The sequence below is a fragment of the Pararge aegeria genome, chromosome 8 (genome assembly GCF_905163445.1).
Source record: "Pararge aegeria chromosome 8, ilParAegt1.1, whole genome shotgun sequence".
Classification (NCBI taxonomy): domain Eukaryota; kingdom Metazoa; phylum Arthropoda; class Insecta; order Lepidoptera; family Nymphalidae; genus Pararge; species Pararge aegeria.
Genome location: NC_053187.1, coordinates 13,936,166 through 13,955,478, shown reverse-complemented (window position 1 = coordinate 13,955,478; position 19,313 = coordinate 13,936,166). Strand labels below are relative to the sequence as shown.

The following is a 19,313-nucleotide window of genomic DNA, read 5'->3' as shown; positions in this document are numbered from 1 at the left end:
AACGGTTTTTTACAAATTTCCGTCCTTTCAACTAACTCTATGCCAAAAATCAAGTTGATTGGTTGCCAAGGGCGTAAAGGAAGGACAAACAAACAAACACACTTTCGCATTTATAATATTAATACTGTTTAAACTATGTATCCAATACATAGTTTAAACTCGTGCGTCCGCACTATGTATTATTAACTATGTATTGCAATCGCCCGTAATTTGTACCCTTCAATCGCGTAAACATTGTAGATTGAGAATAATCTTTCCTTTGAATAACCTGTAGGTACTTCTACTGTTTTACCTCACCTTATTTTCTTTCGTACCATTATTTTAACTCACGCCATCCCATTCACATAGATTTGAATTTAATCACCCGACATACGCTGTTTTTACTAAAATCATATCACTCTCAGTGGAGTGTATAAAAAAATAAGTATAAATATCGGTAAGTAGGTAGAAACTCATCAAAAATTATGTTTCCGTCTATTAAGAAATCCTCAGGCAATTTATTTTTCATTTAATGATGCGTGCGTATGTTTTATAAATAGAAAGTAAAATATAAACATCATATCTTAAGAAACATTTTATTCGGGGCCGGTAAAAAAAATGTTAAAGCGCGTATTACATTATTTTATCACGCTGTGTGTAGTGGTTATAAATAGCATTTGATAATGTCGGATTGTCTCAATATGTATCCTATAACTAACAGAAAAGTTAACAATGATTTTCTGAAGTTGGTCTTAAAATGAGCTTTGTGTTTCAAAAAATAAACCACTTTCACAGAACATAAAAGAAGCCAGACAAGAAAATAAAACCACTCGTGTGATAATGTGGTAGCGATGTTAATTCCGAAACTATGTATATTTTATAAGCATAAATAACTATTGTTTACTTATCCGAAGTCTGAATCAAGTTTTACAGGCTTCGCTCCTGTTAAATAGAGTTTACTTTATCTTAGCAATTCAGTTACCTTTTCTGAATTGCTTTTATCTGAAGTCTTCAGTGAATTCCAAAGAAGGTTCTTATCAAATCGATACAAACGACTTTGCATTATTTATTCTTAGTCTAGGTAACCGTCGCTGAAAATAACCTTACCTATCTTTAGGTACAGAAGTACTAACGCAAAGCAAAAGTATCATGCGATAAAATTGTGCATTCCAGTGAATGTTCTGATTGCTATGGTCAAAGATTCTTCTTTATATCATTAGAGTTTATAAGATTTTTAAGCGTGTATGCAAGGTGCTAAGTCTTAGATCAGAACCACCAACGAATATAAAATGGAAACAATATGGTAACAAAAACAACCTAACCAAGTAACGAATGTCCAAAAGCTCGTGGTAACTGGTGTAATTTCATTCACATGAGACTTAACATCTACGCCTCAGGATGATGGTCACAGAGTGGCTTGTTGCTGGATGTGTTTCTGGCATCCCCTGGAAAATTTTGCTTTTTTTATAAGCGATGGTTTCAACCTACCATCAGGTGAGCCATCTGCTTGGTCCGTCAAATATCTTTACTAATATTATTAATACGAAAGTGTACTTCTTTGTCCTTCTTTCAGGCCCCGATTAAGCAACCAATCAACATAATTTTCAGTTAAGTAAACGCAGAGTAACATAAGCTTCTTTATGTCTCAGAAAAACAAGTTCCTCGTGATTTGCAAAAAAAAGCCTTAATAAACGTGGACGAAGATTGTGAGCAAAAGCTAGTTACTATATAAAAAAATATGACAACAAGCATTATCATATTATTGACCATACAGCTTGTCTAATTATTTTAAGGCAAAACTCCACAAATGCCATGTTATGTTCAGTTATCAGGCGTCTATCAGTCTACTGAAGACTTGTTGTCATCTTTTTGTTCTGTGTTTAAACGCTTGTGTAAAATTAATTCAACAACATTCTCCTTAATTACAACCATAGTACTTTAGGTAAATACTCATTTTACGATGTGTGAGAGGTTTTTCTAACCGACAAATTGCTACCGCAACGCGCAACATTGCAGTTTGTTTTTTTTTCTCATCTCCCGTGATTAAACGTAAGAACGTCTATTCGATTGGATTAAAATAACTCGCCGACTTCAATGTGGTATGAACACATGTACAATGAACGATTTAAAGTACTGTTTATAAATCTTGCACTAATTGTCATTTATCTGCACTAAGTATCATCTTTTCGTTACGATGGAGTGTGCTCAATCTCCGAAGATGTCAGATGCAATCTCAATTTAAATTATAACCCATTTAAAGAATCTACTGTTACTGAAAAAGTTGTAGCAAAATCAGTTTAGAATTTATGGAAACGTGAACTTGAATGACCAAAGAATAAATAAATAGAAACGAACATCGAATTGAAACTTTCCACATTGGAACTCAAATTTAATTAAACAGTTTCAAAATAGTGATATCTTAAACTAGTCTTTTAGCTTATTTTTTAGGAAAACATTCACAAAATAACTATACATATCCATAAAACTCCGTCATCATAATTAAAACATTCTTCCTCTAATACTCATTAAATTAATGAGCTTTGAGTGTACCTGGAGCGATAAAATTCGTTTTAAAATGCTTTCGTCTCTCCTCTACGCTCCATGGCTACGTTTTATGTGTCTACAACACTACTGTGTTGAAGAACTGGTAGAGATAGTTAAGACTGTTTCATTTCTTTGTAAACTTCACAGTCAATGTATTTGATACGTATATAGAATAAGTATCACAATGCTCTAGCGTGTCAGTGAATTGCTCTAGCTTCATAGCTTAATTTAAATTTACTGGAAGATGGTGATAACAAAAAAATAAATTTACCCGGCTAAGTTTGTTGTGGGTCTTCTTAGACCAGGGCGCGTTTGGAACCCTCGTAGCTTTAGATTTAAGTTGGCGAACGAAGTAATCACCATCCCGTTACAATTATTTAAACAATTATGTATGAACGCTTCATAAGTGCCTGTGATAGGCCTACATGAATAAAGAAATTTTGAATTTGAATTTGAATATATAAGTTGCGATATAAATAGCACTATTTATGTCGAGACGAGACGAATATTAGTAATACATAGGGATGTTGTAAAATTACAGAAACAATCTCTCTGATTGCCACTATACTGCTATTGGCTGAAATACGCAATTCGACTACTATACTATCATTATTATCATATCGAAGTAGGTCTTTTGTAGAGAGTTTAATATTTCTGCAGTCGCTGTTTTCCTTCTAGAAACTCGTTTTATATCATTTAATAATCTTTATAGTGTTATATTATAATATCACCATTATAAATTTAAAATGCATATAAAAATTTTCGGAAATGACAGGATTCGGATTTAACATGCGGCTCTCTGGCAATTGCGAACTGAACATTAAACTACGGCTCTCCAGCTGCCGGTGCCGAAATTAGGATATGCATTTATATCAGTCTTATAGCGACTGTAGCGCCATTCCTACTAGGAAAAAATTGTAGTTCCGATGGTTCAGAAAAAGTTTAATATGCATTTTAAATTTATAAAATTCGTTTAATATCGTTTGAGAGCCTAGTTACCAACGCTGCGTTTACCTGTGTGAGGCATTCTGGCATTTCGGAACCCCAGTGTCCATCGTTTCTACGAGCTATGTGCCCCGCTTATTGCGACTTTAGCTAAAGCCACTCGTTGAACTATGTCGGTAACTCTGGGTATTCTCGGATCTATTTATTGCTGATTTTCTAAATCTCGAATAATATACCCCAAGAACAGCTCTTCGACGTCTGCTGACTGCATTTGAGCTTTCTAAGTGGTATCATAATTTCAGCCAATACCAACAACTGCATACATCAAAAACTGGCGAGTAGGTTGTCATTGTTTTAGTTGTCAATAATTTATCTTGGATAAAAACGTTATGGCGGCGAACGTGGATGAGAAAATAAGAATAAATATGGTTTCTCTCGGTAATTAACAGAATTCCATGTTGTAATTTATTAATCTTGGCTTCAAAGAGTCTTTGACAGTGTCTACACTTATATATGTCGTCAGTGACATGGTGACGAGTCGGTGACGAATTTAAGGTTTCTGGGATTATTTGCAGCCCGCAGCGTAAAACTTAAAATGAAGCTTCTACGGGGACATTATAAAAAGGTACTTGACGCCCGTAAATATTGATTAATGTAAAAAATTATATACCGAATAAACCTTGATGCCAGTTTGTGCTAGCGTGCACTTCGATAAACACCTCAATATTATAGTTAACAGCCATGTTACACTTAGAACAAATTACCCATCTGCAAACGATCATAAATGCTATCGTAAAATATGATGTTTTGATGATGAATGATGTGGGAACGGTCATAAATAAACAACGTAGAACAACTCCAATTGTATCAAGTTGTTATCAACTACTTGCTAATACTTGATTGAAATTGAATGTCGGGTGATTTACTTAAAAACAATGAATAAAACACAAATTTCATTAACAGATAGACGAAAGTGGCGGGATGTCATGTTACCAACCTTGCACACTGTAATTGTAATGAATTGCAATTTGGCAGGTCTGTTTTCAAAATGGCGAAATGAGATGCGAGAGAACGTTGACAATCAAATATAATCACCATTCGAGTTTCATCTTTACGCCAATCAACATGAATCTAGAAACTCACCGTGATTTTTTTATAAATAATACGAACATTTATCCTCCTTTAATCCATCTGCAGTAAATCTAAGCTTAAAATAATTAAACTTTAATAAATGCCTCCGGATCGCGTTACTGAAACTGAATGTAGGATGCTTCTCACACACCAAAGTATTACTTTTATTTAAAAATATGGTTATGTTTGTAAAATCGTATCTTTTTATTTATTTTAATAAACGTTTACGCCATTGGTTGCTTCGGAGATATCGCTAAAGCGCTAAAGCCGCTTCTTGATTATATGCACGGTGTTAATTAAAAATAAATATTCTGTATTTTGCTGTGGTGCACAATAAAGGTGTTCTCATTCATTAACTCATTCATAAGTACAAATAGTTGACGAGTAAGTGCCTACGGGCCGTTTTTAAGTCTTAAAATAATCACTCACCGGACATTAGCGAGCGTGTGTCGGCGACTCTTGAGATACCTTCCGTGGTACTTCTGCAGTTCACCGATGCTACCCTGCTCAGCCTGCATTTTGCCGTGTGTCAACGCGGGCGCCTCGTCCGGCCCAGAAGGCGATGATCCGACGACGCCGGCGCCACGCTTACGTGCTTGATTAGACTTCCTAGCCGCTGCTGATATACATATCTTCACTGAAGAAGGACTACCGAAGCTACGTTTCTTTCCTGAACTCCTGGACGAGGTGTACGCTGTGTCTGTACTGCTTCTTGTGCTTTTGTATGAAGGGGTGAGGGTAGCGTCTGTGTTATCTTCTAGATGCCAGTCGGAATCGTCCTCCTCCTCGATCCCTGGCAGTGGTGATTGTTGGCCGATTGGACGCGGAGAGTTTACTACTAGTTGCTCGGGGGCGACTGAAATTAATCAATACAAAGGTTTTCAGTTATTTTTTTTATTTGCATTGGCATACCCCTTTTCTTCCCCGCTAAAACAAAGAAAACTTAAACTAGACAGTACGTAAAGGGAACTTAGTTTATATATAACAATAATATATAAGAATAGTTCAACGGGTTAAACAACAACAAAAGCCTTTCGGTTTTTATTTACTGTAACCCCGTTAATCTAATGAGGTTTCAGGTTAAAGGAAATACATCTTCATAACCCACGAATGATTTGGTTGGTGTAATGTTGACTATACTTACTCCGTAGGTAATTTTTAAATCTGATATCTACCTGATTACTTTCGGACTCGATATCAGCAACCAAAACACACCCGTGAATTTCTTAAATATAACTAAAACTCACTAGAATTACATTTCAAAGCTTATTTACATGCATTGCTAAACGACTTTTATATCCGACTTTATTTGACTTAGATTTAAAATCAAAGTGAAAGTCAAATATTTCTTTATTCAAATAGGCCGTTGATACCACTTTTGATGGGTACGTTACAAAAAGATGTGTACATGGCAGTACATCAGTATGGAGATGTTGGCGACAACTACATTCGTAAACTTAAAACAAAAGCTACGAGGGTTCCAAACGCGCCCTTTATGAAACAGAATTACACTTTGGGAACATTTAATTATACATTTCTTATATTTCCCTAGAGATTCCAAAACATCTCGGCGCACGATAAATCGCTTGGAATTAATTAATTGTGTAGAGATTATATATTCAGTCCCCGTTGTTTTTGGGTCCTGTGCAGGGATACAGCTTTAACGGTCGATTTCCACCTTCCTAAAATAATGTCTGTGTTCAGAATTCGAAACGAGGAACGATCCAATTTTGCAATACCACTGCGGTCATTAATTATTCATTATGAATTCAAGATAGGTACCTCATAGGTACCTATCTCAGTAGCTATACACCTATAGGTGGTAATAGGTGTATATACCTATACAGTAAATATACACCTATTTTGCGCGACATGCGGCAAATAATGGCTCCTATTAAAGCAAATAACTAGGCGGTGTTCTATTTTATATACTAAAGTAACAGGCGAACGTTTAAGTCTCTACCCTTTATGACATATAACGATCTGTTAATTATCTTATCTCATTAAACCTTCGCGTTAAGACAATCTGATAATCATCACGAGCAGTAATGGTTATGCTATTTAACTTAAACATAAAACAGTAAGCGAAAAGGCCGCTTTTTGTTTCCTTTATATTATAAGAGAGAAGCTTTGCCAAGCTCATATTCTTAACTAGTAATGATGTTGAAATGAAGAAATTTGTAATAAAATACTCGTATAATGCAAAGGTTTACTGCACCAAATAAGACGGTAACGTTCTCATTGTTGATATAAAATGTATTAACATTACTTTCGGTGCTAGTCATAAAAAACTATAGTAACACGCTGAGTTTTCTCTTTTCGTCTTAGGTAGTAGTAGTATTTGAAATTTGAAAAATAAAACAGCATTTTTTACCAATACACCAGCTATTCAACGTTTATTAGTAAGTGGATGAGTGTAGTTTTAACATAAAAGTAGAAATTTTACAAGATAATCCGTTAAATTAAGTACCACCTAAAATGGATTTCATTGTTACTATTCATAGGTGGGTATACCAATCTAAACTTACTGATTGAAAGTAATCCGAAGTAGCAATACACATACAAAATTGCCAATTTAGATTTAATAACTTCAAAAAAGGAGAAGGTTCTCAATTCGGTTGTATTTTTACGATTAAACAAGTTACGATCTAATCGTGAGAAATCTTCAAATACTGTAGGCACACCTGTATCTATTGGTATCTTTATCGTATCTTTTCAACCGACTTAAAAAAGGAGGAGGTTCTCAAGTCGACTCTATATTTATATTTTTTATTTTTGTTTCGCAGTTACTCCACCATTATAAATCGATTTAGATGTTTTTTTTTTATTTGGTATGTCATAAGCTCAAAGGTCCCATTTTAATTTGGTGAAGATCTATTAGAGGGATTCTGGAAAAACCGAGAAAAATATTTTCAAATATTATAGGCACACCAATTAGCTAGCGATTATAAAACTATCGATTGGAGCATTTTCAATGTAACTTTAGCATTTTCTTTCGATAAACACCATTTGGTCAAGTAAAACTGATGATGAATTGCCATGGATGGCCACCGGAACTATACAATAAAAAGTATTACAAAGGTTGCGCTTCCTTTGTGCTAAAAGTAAGTAAATTATGCTCGTCACAAAAAAGAGCCGATTATTTAAATGCAGGGTGAACTTCTCAATCATTGACGTTGAGCTTTGGGAACAGCAATATTTCGTAAAAGATTATGAGTAGTTGACATTTGGCTATTATAACTTAGATATAATTGCAAACCAACGCACTAAAACATGTGTAAAAATAATTCGAAGTTGACATTTGGCTATTACAATTAAGTTAATTTAAAAACACCCTTCTAAAAAATCCATATGGTTGAGCAACTTTAGAGTTTTTTGATTGCAATTCTTCAGGGCAATTTTCTAACAGAGTTTTTTAAATAAAGATATATAAACGACAGATGGATAGTTAAAAATGGGATCACATACTGAACAAAGTATATTGTGATTAGTTCACAAAGCATCTGCAACGTTAGTAGAATCTATTCAGAGAACCTAATTGCTCGAGAAATGAGAATGGACAACGGATTGCCCAGTAACAATGAATACTCTAACAAAGATGACCGAAGCGTGCAGTATGTATAGCTTAGAACACAGTGCCATATCTGATGGGCAACTCACATTTGACTACCTCGTTTGTATAATGCCTTGCCTTTTCGCCTACGAATCACGGAGTCGTTTGGGTGCACTATGCAAACTTAAAGACCTTGCTGGATTTATTCATGTTATAATTCGACACCCTTTACTCTATATTATTTGGTAAGCATGTATAATTTACATGGATAAATAAATAAGTTTGTGTTTAAGCTTGTGCTTTATGCTTTATGCTTTATGCTTTATGTATCTTTATAATATTACTAGCGGTTGCCCGCGACTTTGCCAGTGTTTGTTTTTGTTTTTAAAGCATATTTTTGAGTTGTGTATTTTTTTTAGTAACTTTTTGAATTAAGTGTTTTTAAGGTTTTAGAAACTCACGATAACTTCTTCATTTAATGTCCGATTGGAATAAACTAAGAAGTATTTTAGTGCCCTTGATGATAAAGGTCTTTATTCGAGTTAGACTGCGATAACTCATTTTTGTTTCCACCGGCGATCTTATAAAATTTTAGAACACAAAAGTTGCTATTGTGATTTGCCTCATTGATTTAATCGTAATCTCTCTGACCTATGATAGTTAGATATGTATCCTATAACTATATACAGATGAGAACGGGTTTTATAAAATATAGCTAAAAGTTATATAAAGTAAAAGAACTGCCCAGTTCGATGTTCGATTTTCGTGCGCGCTTTCCCAAGGCGCGGTCCACGAAGGAGATCTCAAAAGGACTCGTTGAAAAAAATGATGATGAATGATGCAAGTCCTGAGGAGCTAGTATATAATGTTTAAATTATTATAATACGGTTTAAGTAACCCCACCGATCTTGATTTTTGGCACAGAAATAACTTGCATCCTGGAGACGTTTATAAGTTACTTTTATTCCAGGAAAGAGATATAATTTTGGTGAAATATAATAGATATACCTTGCAACATAAACATTGTTTAATTTAAGCCCAGGCAAATAAACTGTACCCACGGTATTTTTTAAAGAACAAAACAAACACGGACCTAGTCGTGTGTAACAGCTAGTATGAAATAAATTCCCGAACACAGTATCAGGGTTGGCTACGACGTAATAAGACGTGGTTTTTTTTTATTCCACTACAAGTTAGCCCTTAATTGCAATCTCAGTCTAAGATGATAGCTTGTTGTTACGTCAGTTATATTAAACTCATACCGAAGCTCTTCTATTCGACATCATACCGGAGTACTGAATCGTTAGGTACGTCTACGTCTTTGTCGGGCGTGGGATAACTAGCCACGACCAATGCCTCCCACCCGTTCAGAGAAAATTCATAAACTATTAATTAATACCCAGTTAAAACTACAGCGTTCACCGCTACGCCAGGGTGATCGGCATAATGATGTCGGTTTACGGTTAACTTGAGAGTTAGCGTTGCAAACCACATAGCAAGAATCGAAGTAAGGCACCAACAATGGCAAATGGCACATCGATTTCGAATAACAGTCGAACTATGTTGAAGTTTATGAGCTTGACCTTATTTTCAACCAACGATGGAATGGCAATGGTATACATGCGTTTAGGATAAGGGATTACCTGTGTATTTACACAGGTAGTACTTAACTTTTGCTCGCTTGTGCGTTTAACAGTTAAACAGCATTTCACCCAACTCTACTATTAAAGAATAGGATATAGATACATTAAATAGATATCCCACAGCGGATTACCAAAAATGTAAATCGCAGCGGTGTGTACAGGATTTTTAGCATTGTAATCATAAAGCATTTTGACTAGGGTTAGTTTATGACATAAAATGGAAAAATCCTCCTCATGCAAGAGTTATATAAAAAATTTGGGTAGCAAATGCTTTTGTGCATGTATGAAGTGCACGCCACTGGCGCCCCAATGGTAATATTATTTTGAAACAATCACTTGTTTCGTATTCCACATGCTCTTGACCCGTGATCACTTGTTATAAAACCACGGAGGCATATAGAGGGCGATGAACGAGTTATGTGAGTGAAATAAGAACCGATGGAGAGTGGGGTGCCAGAGTGCTAAAATTTATACTCCTCGCTGGAAGATTGGCTTTTCATTGGTAGACTGCTAGTATATGGAGAGGCATCAAGCAATTCGCAGAGTGCCGTTGAAAATCCACGGAAAGATCATGGAGTGTGATAATCAGGACACGACACATATCATAAATTTGATGATATGTAACTAGGACTTTGTCCGCCTTTATTAAAGGTTTTGTACCCACCGGAACCCTTAATTCAACCGGGATAAAATATATCTTATGGTATGGTGGTGGCATACTTACTATTTCTATGCAAAATTATACCGAGATAAATTTTATACGTCAAGCTGGATACTTAAATGCATTATTATAAGCATCATTATATTATTCTTATGGGCTTTTCCCGGCCTCATATCGATAGCAAATTTAGCTCCTCACTTCTAGTTTGCACTAGAGGTCAACGCGTTAAGATGGCGACGACCAACCAAATCTTAATCAAAACAACGCTGCCAATATTCCACAAACACGATTTGTCCTAAATAGCAACGCAATCACGGCAAGATTCATTACTTAATCCCTGCAGTAAAGCATCCTAAACACACTTCCATCTGTTTGTACAATGATACGTTTATGTACAATACGAGCATCATATAAAGATCCTATAATAACATGAAAAACCTTCGACGTATCACGGCCTGATTATATTTTCATACGAATTATAATACAATTATCTACCCGCATGGAGATTTACTCAATACCAGCGCATTAGAATTAGCAGACACGCTAAACAATTACTAGAATGTTGATATTATAGGTAGGCTGGTTATTATTTGTCAACCATTATTTTAAATATCTTTAAAATTCAACGAGATCCACAGGTGAACCAAATTCACCGACATAGCCCATACCATCACTAGTTGAAGTGACAATGGGCGGGCAATACTTTTCGTAGGTGCCGTTGGATCAGGAAAGTCCTAGAGTGGTGGCGGCGAACAGCAAGCGTAGTGTGGGACTCCCTCTAGCACCGATGACGACGATGACGATGAAAATAATGATGAGGTGGATGAGGATAGCGGAGGACTGGGTGTGGTGGCGCTTCTTAGGGAAAGCCTATGTTCAGCAGTGGACGTCCGCAGGCTGAAGTGATAAAAGCGCTTAGCAGCAATATTACCTAATGGTAATTTAAGAGTGAGTAAACATAGTATCGGTGAAGAGGAAATGAAGGCACTTATACACACTCCTACGTGGTGTAGAAAATGAGACCCGAAAGGACATTCCAGATCTTTGCAGTTCCCATGTGGCATCAACTACGTACCAGTGCAGATCCCATCTGAATTGATATTAGACTTTCATCAATAGCCCACACCAGTCCACTGATGGACTAAGGGCAGGGAGGGATCACTACGCTCCAAAATAACTACGCTGAGCAGATGGATAGGTTATCGCAATAGATGGTCGTAGTTGCACAGAGAACGCTGCTGCCTATTTTACGTCATATACCCTTACTTGCCTTGTATAACAGAACAAGGAGACGTTGTGATAACTGTATACTAATCTGCTATCACCTCACGGCACGGACAGTCGACTTTAATGGTTTTTTTTCACAACTTTACTTTTCCTAGCAGGAATACCACACGGGGATTTTTACATAGGAACCCACATGGTGCAACCCGAATGACCCCCCCTTTATACTTAATGAAAATGGTCTATAGATCGACAAACTTTATAAAGTACTTGAACTTTTTGATACGACGCTTGAATACTTTTCACTAAACGAAGCACTTCCGCAATCTCCGCAAAGTTTTCCCTTAATTTCTCTCGGCTACAGCTTTCTAATGTCGCAGTTTAATAAACATTTTATCCTCCACCCCGTAATGTAGTTTACGACCGTCACTAACGCTGAGAAAATCGCTACCATCTGCCAGTTCATTGCAATATTTTTCCGAGGACCGCTTTGGTTGGTCGTAACTAACGCTGCGGGTGTACTTAAGAATATTTTGAATTTGGGGTACTGAAGTTGAATTTTAATTAATCTGGCTGGCGAGGAATTAAAAGGAAAGGAGTGAAACACTATAATGAGGCGTAGTAATCACATTAAGGTTGAATTCATGTTGTCTAGTGTATTTTTTACATAAGTATTTCTTATCAGAGAATACTTAAGTTAATGTTATACTCATCAATCGGTTAAAATGATGATGACGATGTGGATTATACTCGTCGTGATACTACTCTTATATCATAACCCATCCCCATCAGCGTATTCTAAAATAAGGAACGAATTGACGACGATTGTTAAAAACGAACAATTCTTCTTTATTACAACAATTTTTACTGAAGATTTTTTTTTACGACTATGTTGACCCGATTGGCTCAAAATACGTCTGTAACATCGGTCGTTTGTATAAACCTTGTTTACGTTGACATACGAACGCGGTTTTTTCATAGTCTACAAAATATTTAAAATATAAATAAAACTCGCGGACAAGCTCGCAATTGTAATGCCCCAGGTGCTAATTAAAATAATAAAGTTCTTCTATAGTACATAAATAATGTGATTTTTATAATATATTCGTTGTGTAGGTTGATACCGGTAGGGAATTGTTGGTTACACAGAGTAACAAAGTGGTACTTAACGGATTAAGGTCATAATGTAAGATTTTTAAATCTAGTTTCTATTAGTACTCTACACGTTCTTTACATAGGTATAATGTTAGATCTTTGAATTTGCCCAGCGTACTAATGATGTTACCGGAACTCGACATAAACGTGGGTATTTTTTATTGTTTTTTGATATTTAAATGGCGTTAAGGTAAATCAGCCAGTGTAATAAAAAATCGCTATAGACTGACGCAATCGCTACAGCGCTCGCTCTCGCTTATACGTAAACAAGCGCAGAAACGTCAAACGGGTTGAACTTATCAAGACCTTGTCCTTATCCTTGACCGACTTTCCAAGCACAATTTTGCAGAGCGATGAAATGAGGCTCGAAAAAAAAACAATTTCAGATTAATATTTATCCACAAGAAAACTGGTTTGGACAATTGGCTCGATAATATTTTGATTAGAATTTTAAGTTGAAGCTACTGCTACTTTAAAAGTAGTTTGTCTTAGGAAAAACAAGCAATGTCACGTAAAATATCCTGGCTTAAAAACAAAATGAAACAAGCCGACTAAGCCTTTGTCCATTAGCTTTCTAATCTCTCTTTCCCGAAGTGACACCGGTAACGGTTGCTACTTACACTTTCCCATTAATCAGCGTACTTGGATTAATAAAAGAAAACTAAAATAGTTTGGAAATTGTTTCTATGAAATGTATGTTTTGAAGTAAACATCTCTCGAGGATGCTCTGTTACCCGAGTGAAACGAATGCAGAGTGTATTTCGGAGTATTTGCCGTGGTGATGTAATATTGTTTGTAATGATTTTCTTGTATTTATGTGGAAGAGCGGACGGCGCAATAGCGCATGTTATAGCACAAAAATGAAGCTCAATGTGCATTTAACATTTTTATCATCCAAAGTTTGTTTTCCTATTTTATGTTTAATAATTCATAATTCTATATAAACCTCATCTCCTAACCTTGTATCTAACGATGACCCTCGCTCTAATATATGACATTGTTTTTGTTTTCATATTATTGGATTGGAATTCTTCTAAATGAGATATTATACAAAAAATATTTTAGTTTTTAATTACTCTACAAGTTTTATATTAAACCCTCACCCCTGATCGTTTTCTTCGCGGCATCGTACCGGAACGCAAAATCACTTGGTGGTTTTCATTCAACAAAGTACATTTAAACACACTATCTCATTTATAATATCAGTATGGATAGTAATAAAGAATTAACTTAAACAATTCGTTTGGAGAACTCAACTCAATATTAAAGCTACGACATATATTAATTTCGTAAATAAGCATAGTAAGGCTATGAATGCAATTGTTTATATTGTTTTCAGAACAAACTGCTTTTTGGAGTGGATGCAGTACGTTCTTAATGTAATATGCACCACAAGACTAATTGCGAGCTCTCCTGAATATAAACTTATCCATGAGATATGAGTGTACCGTACATATACGTACTACATATTACAGGTGACCCTTAACACTTAACCACAGATGTGTTAAATATGCTATTCTTTAATTTTACTATTAGCTTAAAATATTGCATTTAAAGAAATCTATTATTTTCAGCACCGCAAAAACCACTCGCGTTTAATTGTATGCCCAAACCTCATATTAAGACGCAGAATGGAAATATGATTTATGTTTTCCCTTAATACTCGTATTTTAAACCGAACCACTGGGTTTGAGGTTATTTCTCTTGTATCGAATTATACGTGGGAACATCGTCAATATAAATTTGAAACAGAGAGTTGATTTCTATAGTCTGATTAGTTTAACTGAACTTGTACCTACCTGATAAATTTGTCGATGCAATCTTCGTATAGAGCATAATGACTTACTATTCAGTATTCACCATTCATATACCACCTATTTCAAGTATCTTTAATATTTATGGAGATTTTGGATTAACTTTATTATGATGAGTGGTTTTCTTTCTTTTATCTACATACACTTAAGCACAAATAAACAAAAAAGGTTAGAACATAGGGGTCGATATAAAATTTTAACGAGCATAAGAATGCTTTTTTAATATCTAGAGTCAGAGAGGTTTTACCCAACTTGCAGCCAATAAATATGTTCATGCAATTAATGGTATTTATAAACATAAATATGTTTTAAATTCCACTACAAGTTAGCCCTTGACTGCAATCCCAACTGGTGGTAAGTGATGATACAGTCTAAGATGGTAGCGGGCTAACCTATTCGGGGAGTATGGTAGTCATACCCGTAATCGGTTTCCACGCGCCATTACACCGAAACCCGGGGCATCCTACTTAAATTCTCACCATTGCTTTTTTTGACGACAAAAAAATAAGTAGTATAGAACATAATAACGCATTTGATCCTTACTCGGTACGATAGAACGAATATTATTTAATTCTTATGAAGTGTCAGTGTCACACCAGACTTCCGTCGCAGACAGCCCGGAGCCAGAAAAGTCCTGACCCTGATATGTCTAAACAGACGCTGAAAATGTTTGCTTTGTGAGACGCAACCATATCTAACCGTTTAATAAAATAACTGACCGTTTATGAAAATCGTATGAGTACAAACGATATAAAACTGAGATATGAATTTTTAGAAGCTAAGGAGTTTAAGTACCACTGAGAGTGGTATCAAATAGACTATCCAGAGAGCGCTTTCTGGGCTCCTTTTTGGACCTAGGCACATTTGAAAAGCTATTATTTTAAGTTACAGACGAAATAAAGATATAGTTTTAGTTATACTTATAGTTTTAAAGGTCATCTCAATTGATTGAAATTGGTATATACGCATCACAAGTGTATCACCTTAAATACTTCTTTTAAAGGTATTTTTGAATTAAGTCCTATCGTCTCAAATCCTTGGCGTTTTGGGAGTATTCATTTAAATTGCTATATCTATCAATATAAGGGACATTAAAACGAATAAGATCCTTTGCCTTACTTAAATAATTTTTGGCTAACGTAATTGATCAGAAATGTGATAAAACCATCTAGCTACGCGTATGGTGTCTCTGAATGCAGGCTGCATCAGAATGACGTAATGGGTTCCAAAAGGTAGCGACCCTCGAACTTAAGGGGCAAAAATGCGGATTGTAGGTACTGCAAAATTTCAGTTGTCATCTGAATGCGATAAGTGCGACTATGATAGGCAATGACACGGTATGAGCGAGGAAACCTCTGACAGCAAGTGTCCTCCATTTGCACTCGATAACGATAACCGTCAACATGTCCGTGATACTTGAATGTACTACTCAATATCCCTCATCTCTTATTGTTTTAAAAGCTAATTCAAGAATAAAGTTTGCCGAAAGCTTTAGGTTATATTTTGAGATGGATGGCTTTATATGAATTTATCAAGAAAGATATGGATATAAGATTAAGGTAATCATACTTATAAACCGTTGTTTCCATCCTGTTATGCCTACTATTTGTTTAATCGCTCTAACAACCCGGAAAACACATTCTGGTCCGTTATACCTAGACTTACAGACAGGAGGAGATTTCGTTCCAGAATGTTCGCAGAGATTATTTTTATGTGATGTTCATTACATTATATCGATACGGATATTGGTACTCCTAAAGCAACAACTAAGCCACAATAACACAATTTAACATGTTTTAAAAACAGTTTTTGATCGCATCTTTGCGTTTTATACTAATAAAAACAAGGTAAAACTCCGCCAGCGAGGAGTGACCTTTTTTTATAAATTTTATAACAATGTTTTGTCTTTATTTATATATTTTAACATTGTATTTTTTATGTTTGTTTATTTGCAGGCACTCATATTGCAGGAACTGGGGAAAATGGAAGTTGGAAGGGCATGCCAGATCCTTGCAGTGCGAATCAGAAAAGAAGATGCGCAAAGCGCTTAGTAAAATATTCGTATAAATAAATTATAGAGAAAAACATGATAAGTTTTTAGAATTCATTAATATATTAAAAGATATTTCAAACACTTTCTCTTTAGTTTTGATTTATGAATGAACAAAAGTTGCATTAATACTTCATCTGCAACCTTCACAGATATTGTTACGTCTTAATAGAGGGACTTCGAAGCATTATTTTGTTAGCATAAGTCTACACATATTCGCTAGAAATAATGCAATAATGTTAAACATAAAATTGTTTACAAACGAATACTACTTTACTAGTAACATATTGTTAAAACCCGGACATAAACAATATATCAAAGAAAATTAGCATACTAATTTATAACAAACAGAACACGCTGCACGCTGTTTCTCGCTCCAACGAAGAATTACACAAAGTCAATATTTGATTGAACTCCACAAAAACGTAAATAAATGCCCTTTTCATGAGAGCAGGGATATAACATTAGAGTAACTTAAACTGGTTCTATGAAATAAGACTCAGTAAAATCGTTTTGTTATATTTTTATAAATAAAATTAATGTCTGATGATGCTCATAGGTATATAATGATATTATAGTTCAATGTTACATTTCAATGAATCTATAAAAAACGATAAAAGCGCAGTAAGACACTGACGTTGTAATTAACTAAGTGTCTAAAACTATAATATCTGTTCGATGGTTTTTACTACCTTTAAATATTTAAGGAATCACCGAAGCTTAGAGCTATTTTATTTTCAAGCGCGCAGCAGAAAATACTAGTATAGCCAGTTATAGGAGATATAAGGGTCAAGAACTTATGCTTAGACGCAAAGAACCTAAGAAGCTAGTTATGCTGCTAAGCTACCTGTGCTCTTAAGAAGCAAGTTTAGTTTACCTTTTCAAGTAATCCCGGGATTAGACTTTCCGCATTCACATAGCAAAGGATGCTGTTATGTAGCTACATGCAACTGCCAAACTGCCAAACAAGAACTAACTTCGATGCTTGCATATATATTTTAAAATTATTTAGGAAGCTGGAAATCCAATAACACAGTTTCTTGGTAAACCCTAAGATGGTCCTCTTGTCTTATTGTTCTCTTGTATTTGCATTTTTTATTTTTGTTTTTCTATATAGTGTGCAATAAAAGTATATTCATCAATAGATGAATATACTTTTGTGACTGAATACAGTCATTCACGATTATTTCAGTAAGAGCGTAAGTTCATTCGAAATCATCCAGGCTAATGACCTCTCTCTTACTATATATTGCCTCACAGTGCATTAGTTGGTTGAATAAAAAGAGGTATCCAACTGATTGACCATGGCGTTTCCATACTGGTCATCACTAATAATAAGATGGTTCCTATACCATAGAGACAAAGGCATTTGAATTGAAAGGAATATACGTATATTATGTAACTGTTGTTTAATATAAACAAAATATGACCGCTACATATCTATCAACGAGGATCGATTTGAGTCAATATTTGACAGTGGTCGGCCGCACCCACCGATGTATCAGTTTTACAGTCACTATGCTAGGTCATATTGCAAAAACTGTTTACAGTTTATGTAGCCATGCCTAATTGAACACATATTGATGCTTGTTGATACAATTTTTGGATTTCTCGTATTTTTTTACACTTTTTTACGCTTAAAGATTTTCTCATCGTGCGACATGATCAAGGTACGACAGGTACATCGATCTCCGGTTTATTGTAGCAACACCTACAATAAACCGGAGAACGATGTACCTACTACGGGTTTCATAGTTTTTATTATTTATTATTGTTACATTATAAAGTACAATATTTACATTTTGCATTACAAATGCAAGCCAAAACAGAAAACAGTGACCATTTTTCATATGATGCCATACATTTAATTATATCCTCTCAAAATAGTTTCGTAAATCTTTGAAACGATATTACGGTTCTACGAAAAGAATCATTTTTTTATCGATAAAACTTCACTTTACCTTTACAGAAGAAACGTTTTTAACAATTAAGCAAGGAATATTTCAAAGTTATTTGATGAACGCTGAGAACATTTTAGTGAAGGATTAAGGGTACCCAATTTCGAACAAAGACTTTCAGTTGGAACTTAATTGGTGCAAACTTTACCAATAAACATCAAACTTGCCAATAATATGATCGCGCCTGCTACGAAATTTGTTTGACATATTTTGGATTTCCTGAGAACCCGATTTGAGGAGTGATGGTAACGCTAACATCATGATTTCCGTTAGGTTATTTGTAATTTAAAGTTAAAGATTTTCCCTTAATACAGGTCCACTTTAGTGTTCCACATTGAGGAATATCAAAGGTTTAAGCGAAAATTACTTGTTTTTAGAAGGCAAGTTGGCACACGCTGATAATAACAACAAAAATCGAGTTGTATCAAAAATATAACTTACGTTTATCTTACTTTTAATACAATTAGCATTCGTCATACTATTTTTCTCATTATCGTGGTTATAATAATTATCGTGTCATAACATAGTAATTTCTATGCTATTTTCTACAATGACGTTATTCAAAGTATCTCCCAATGCATTCCTCAAGCATGAACAATGACAAACAATGCAAAAAAAAACAATTAATCTTTTTCGTAAAATTTAGTAAGTTATCT

General features: G+C 35.0%; 1 protein-coding gene across 1 annotated transcript in view; it reads right to left on the bottom strand.

Moving 5' to 3' along the window:
* Window positions 1-19,313, bottom strand: part of LOC120625896 (cAMP-specific 3',5'-cyclic phosphodiesterase) — a 504,305-nt gene that overhangs the window by 472,117 nt on the left and 12,875 nt on the right. Inside the window, exon 2 of the mRNA XM_039893163.1 lies at window positions 5,029-5,455. Coding sequence (XP_039749097.1) covers window positions 5,029-5,117 — 89 coding nt within the window. The 5' untranslated portion in view covers window positions 5,118-5,455. The remainder of the gene's footprint in view (window positions 1-5,028; window positions 5,456-19,313) is intronic.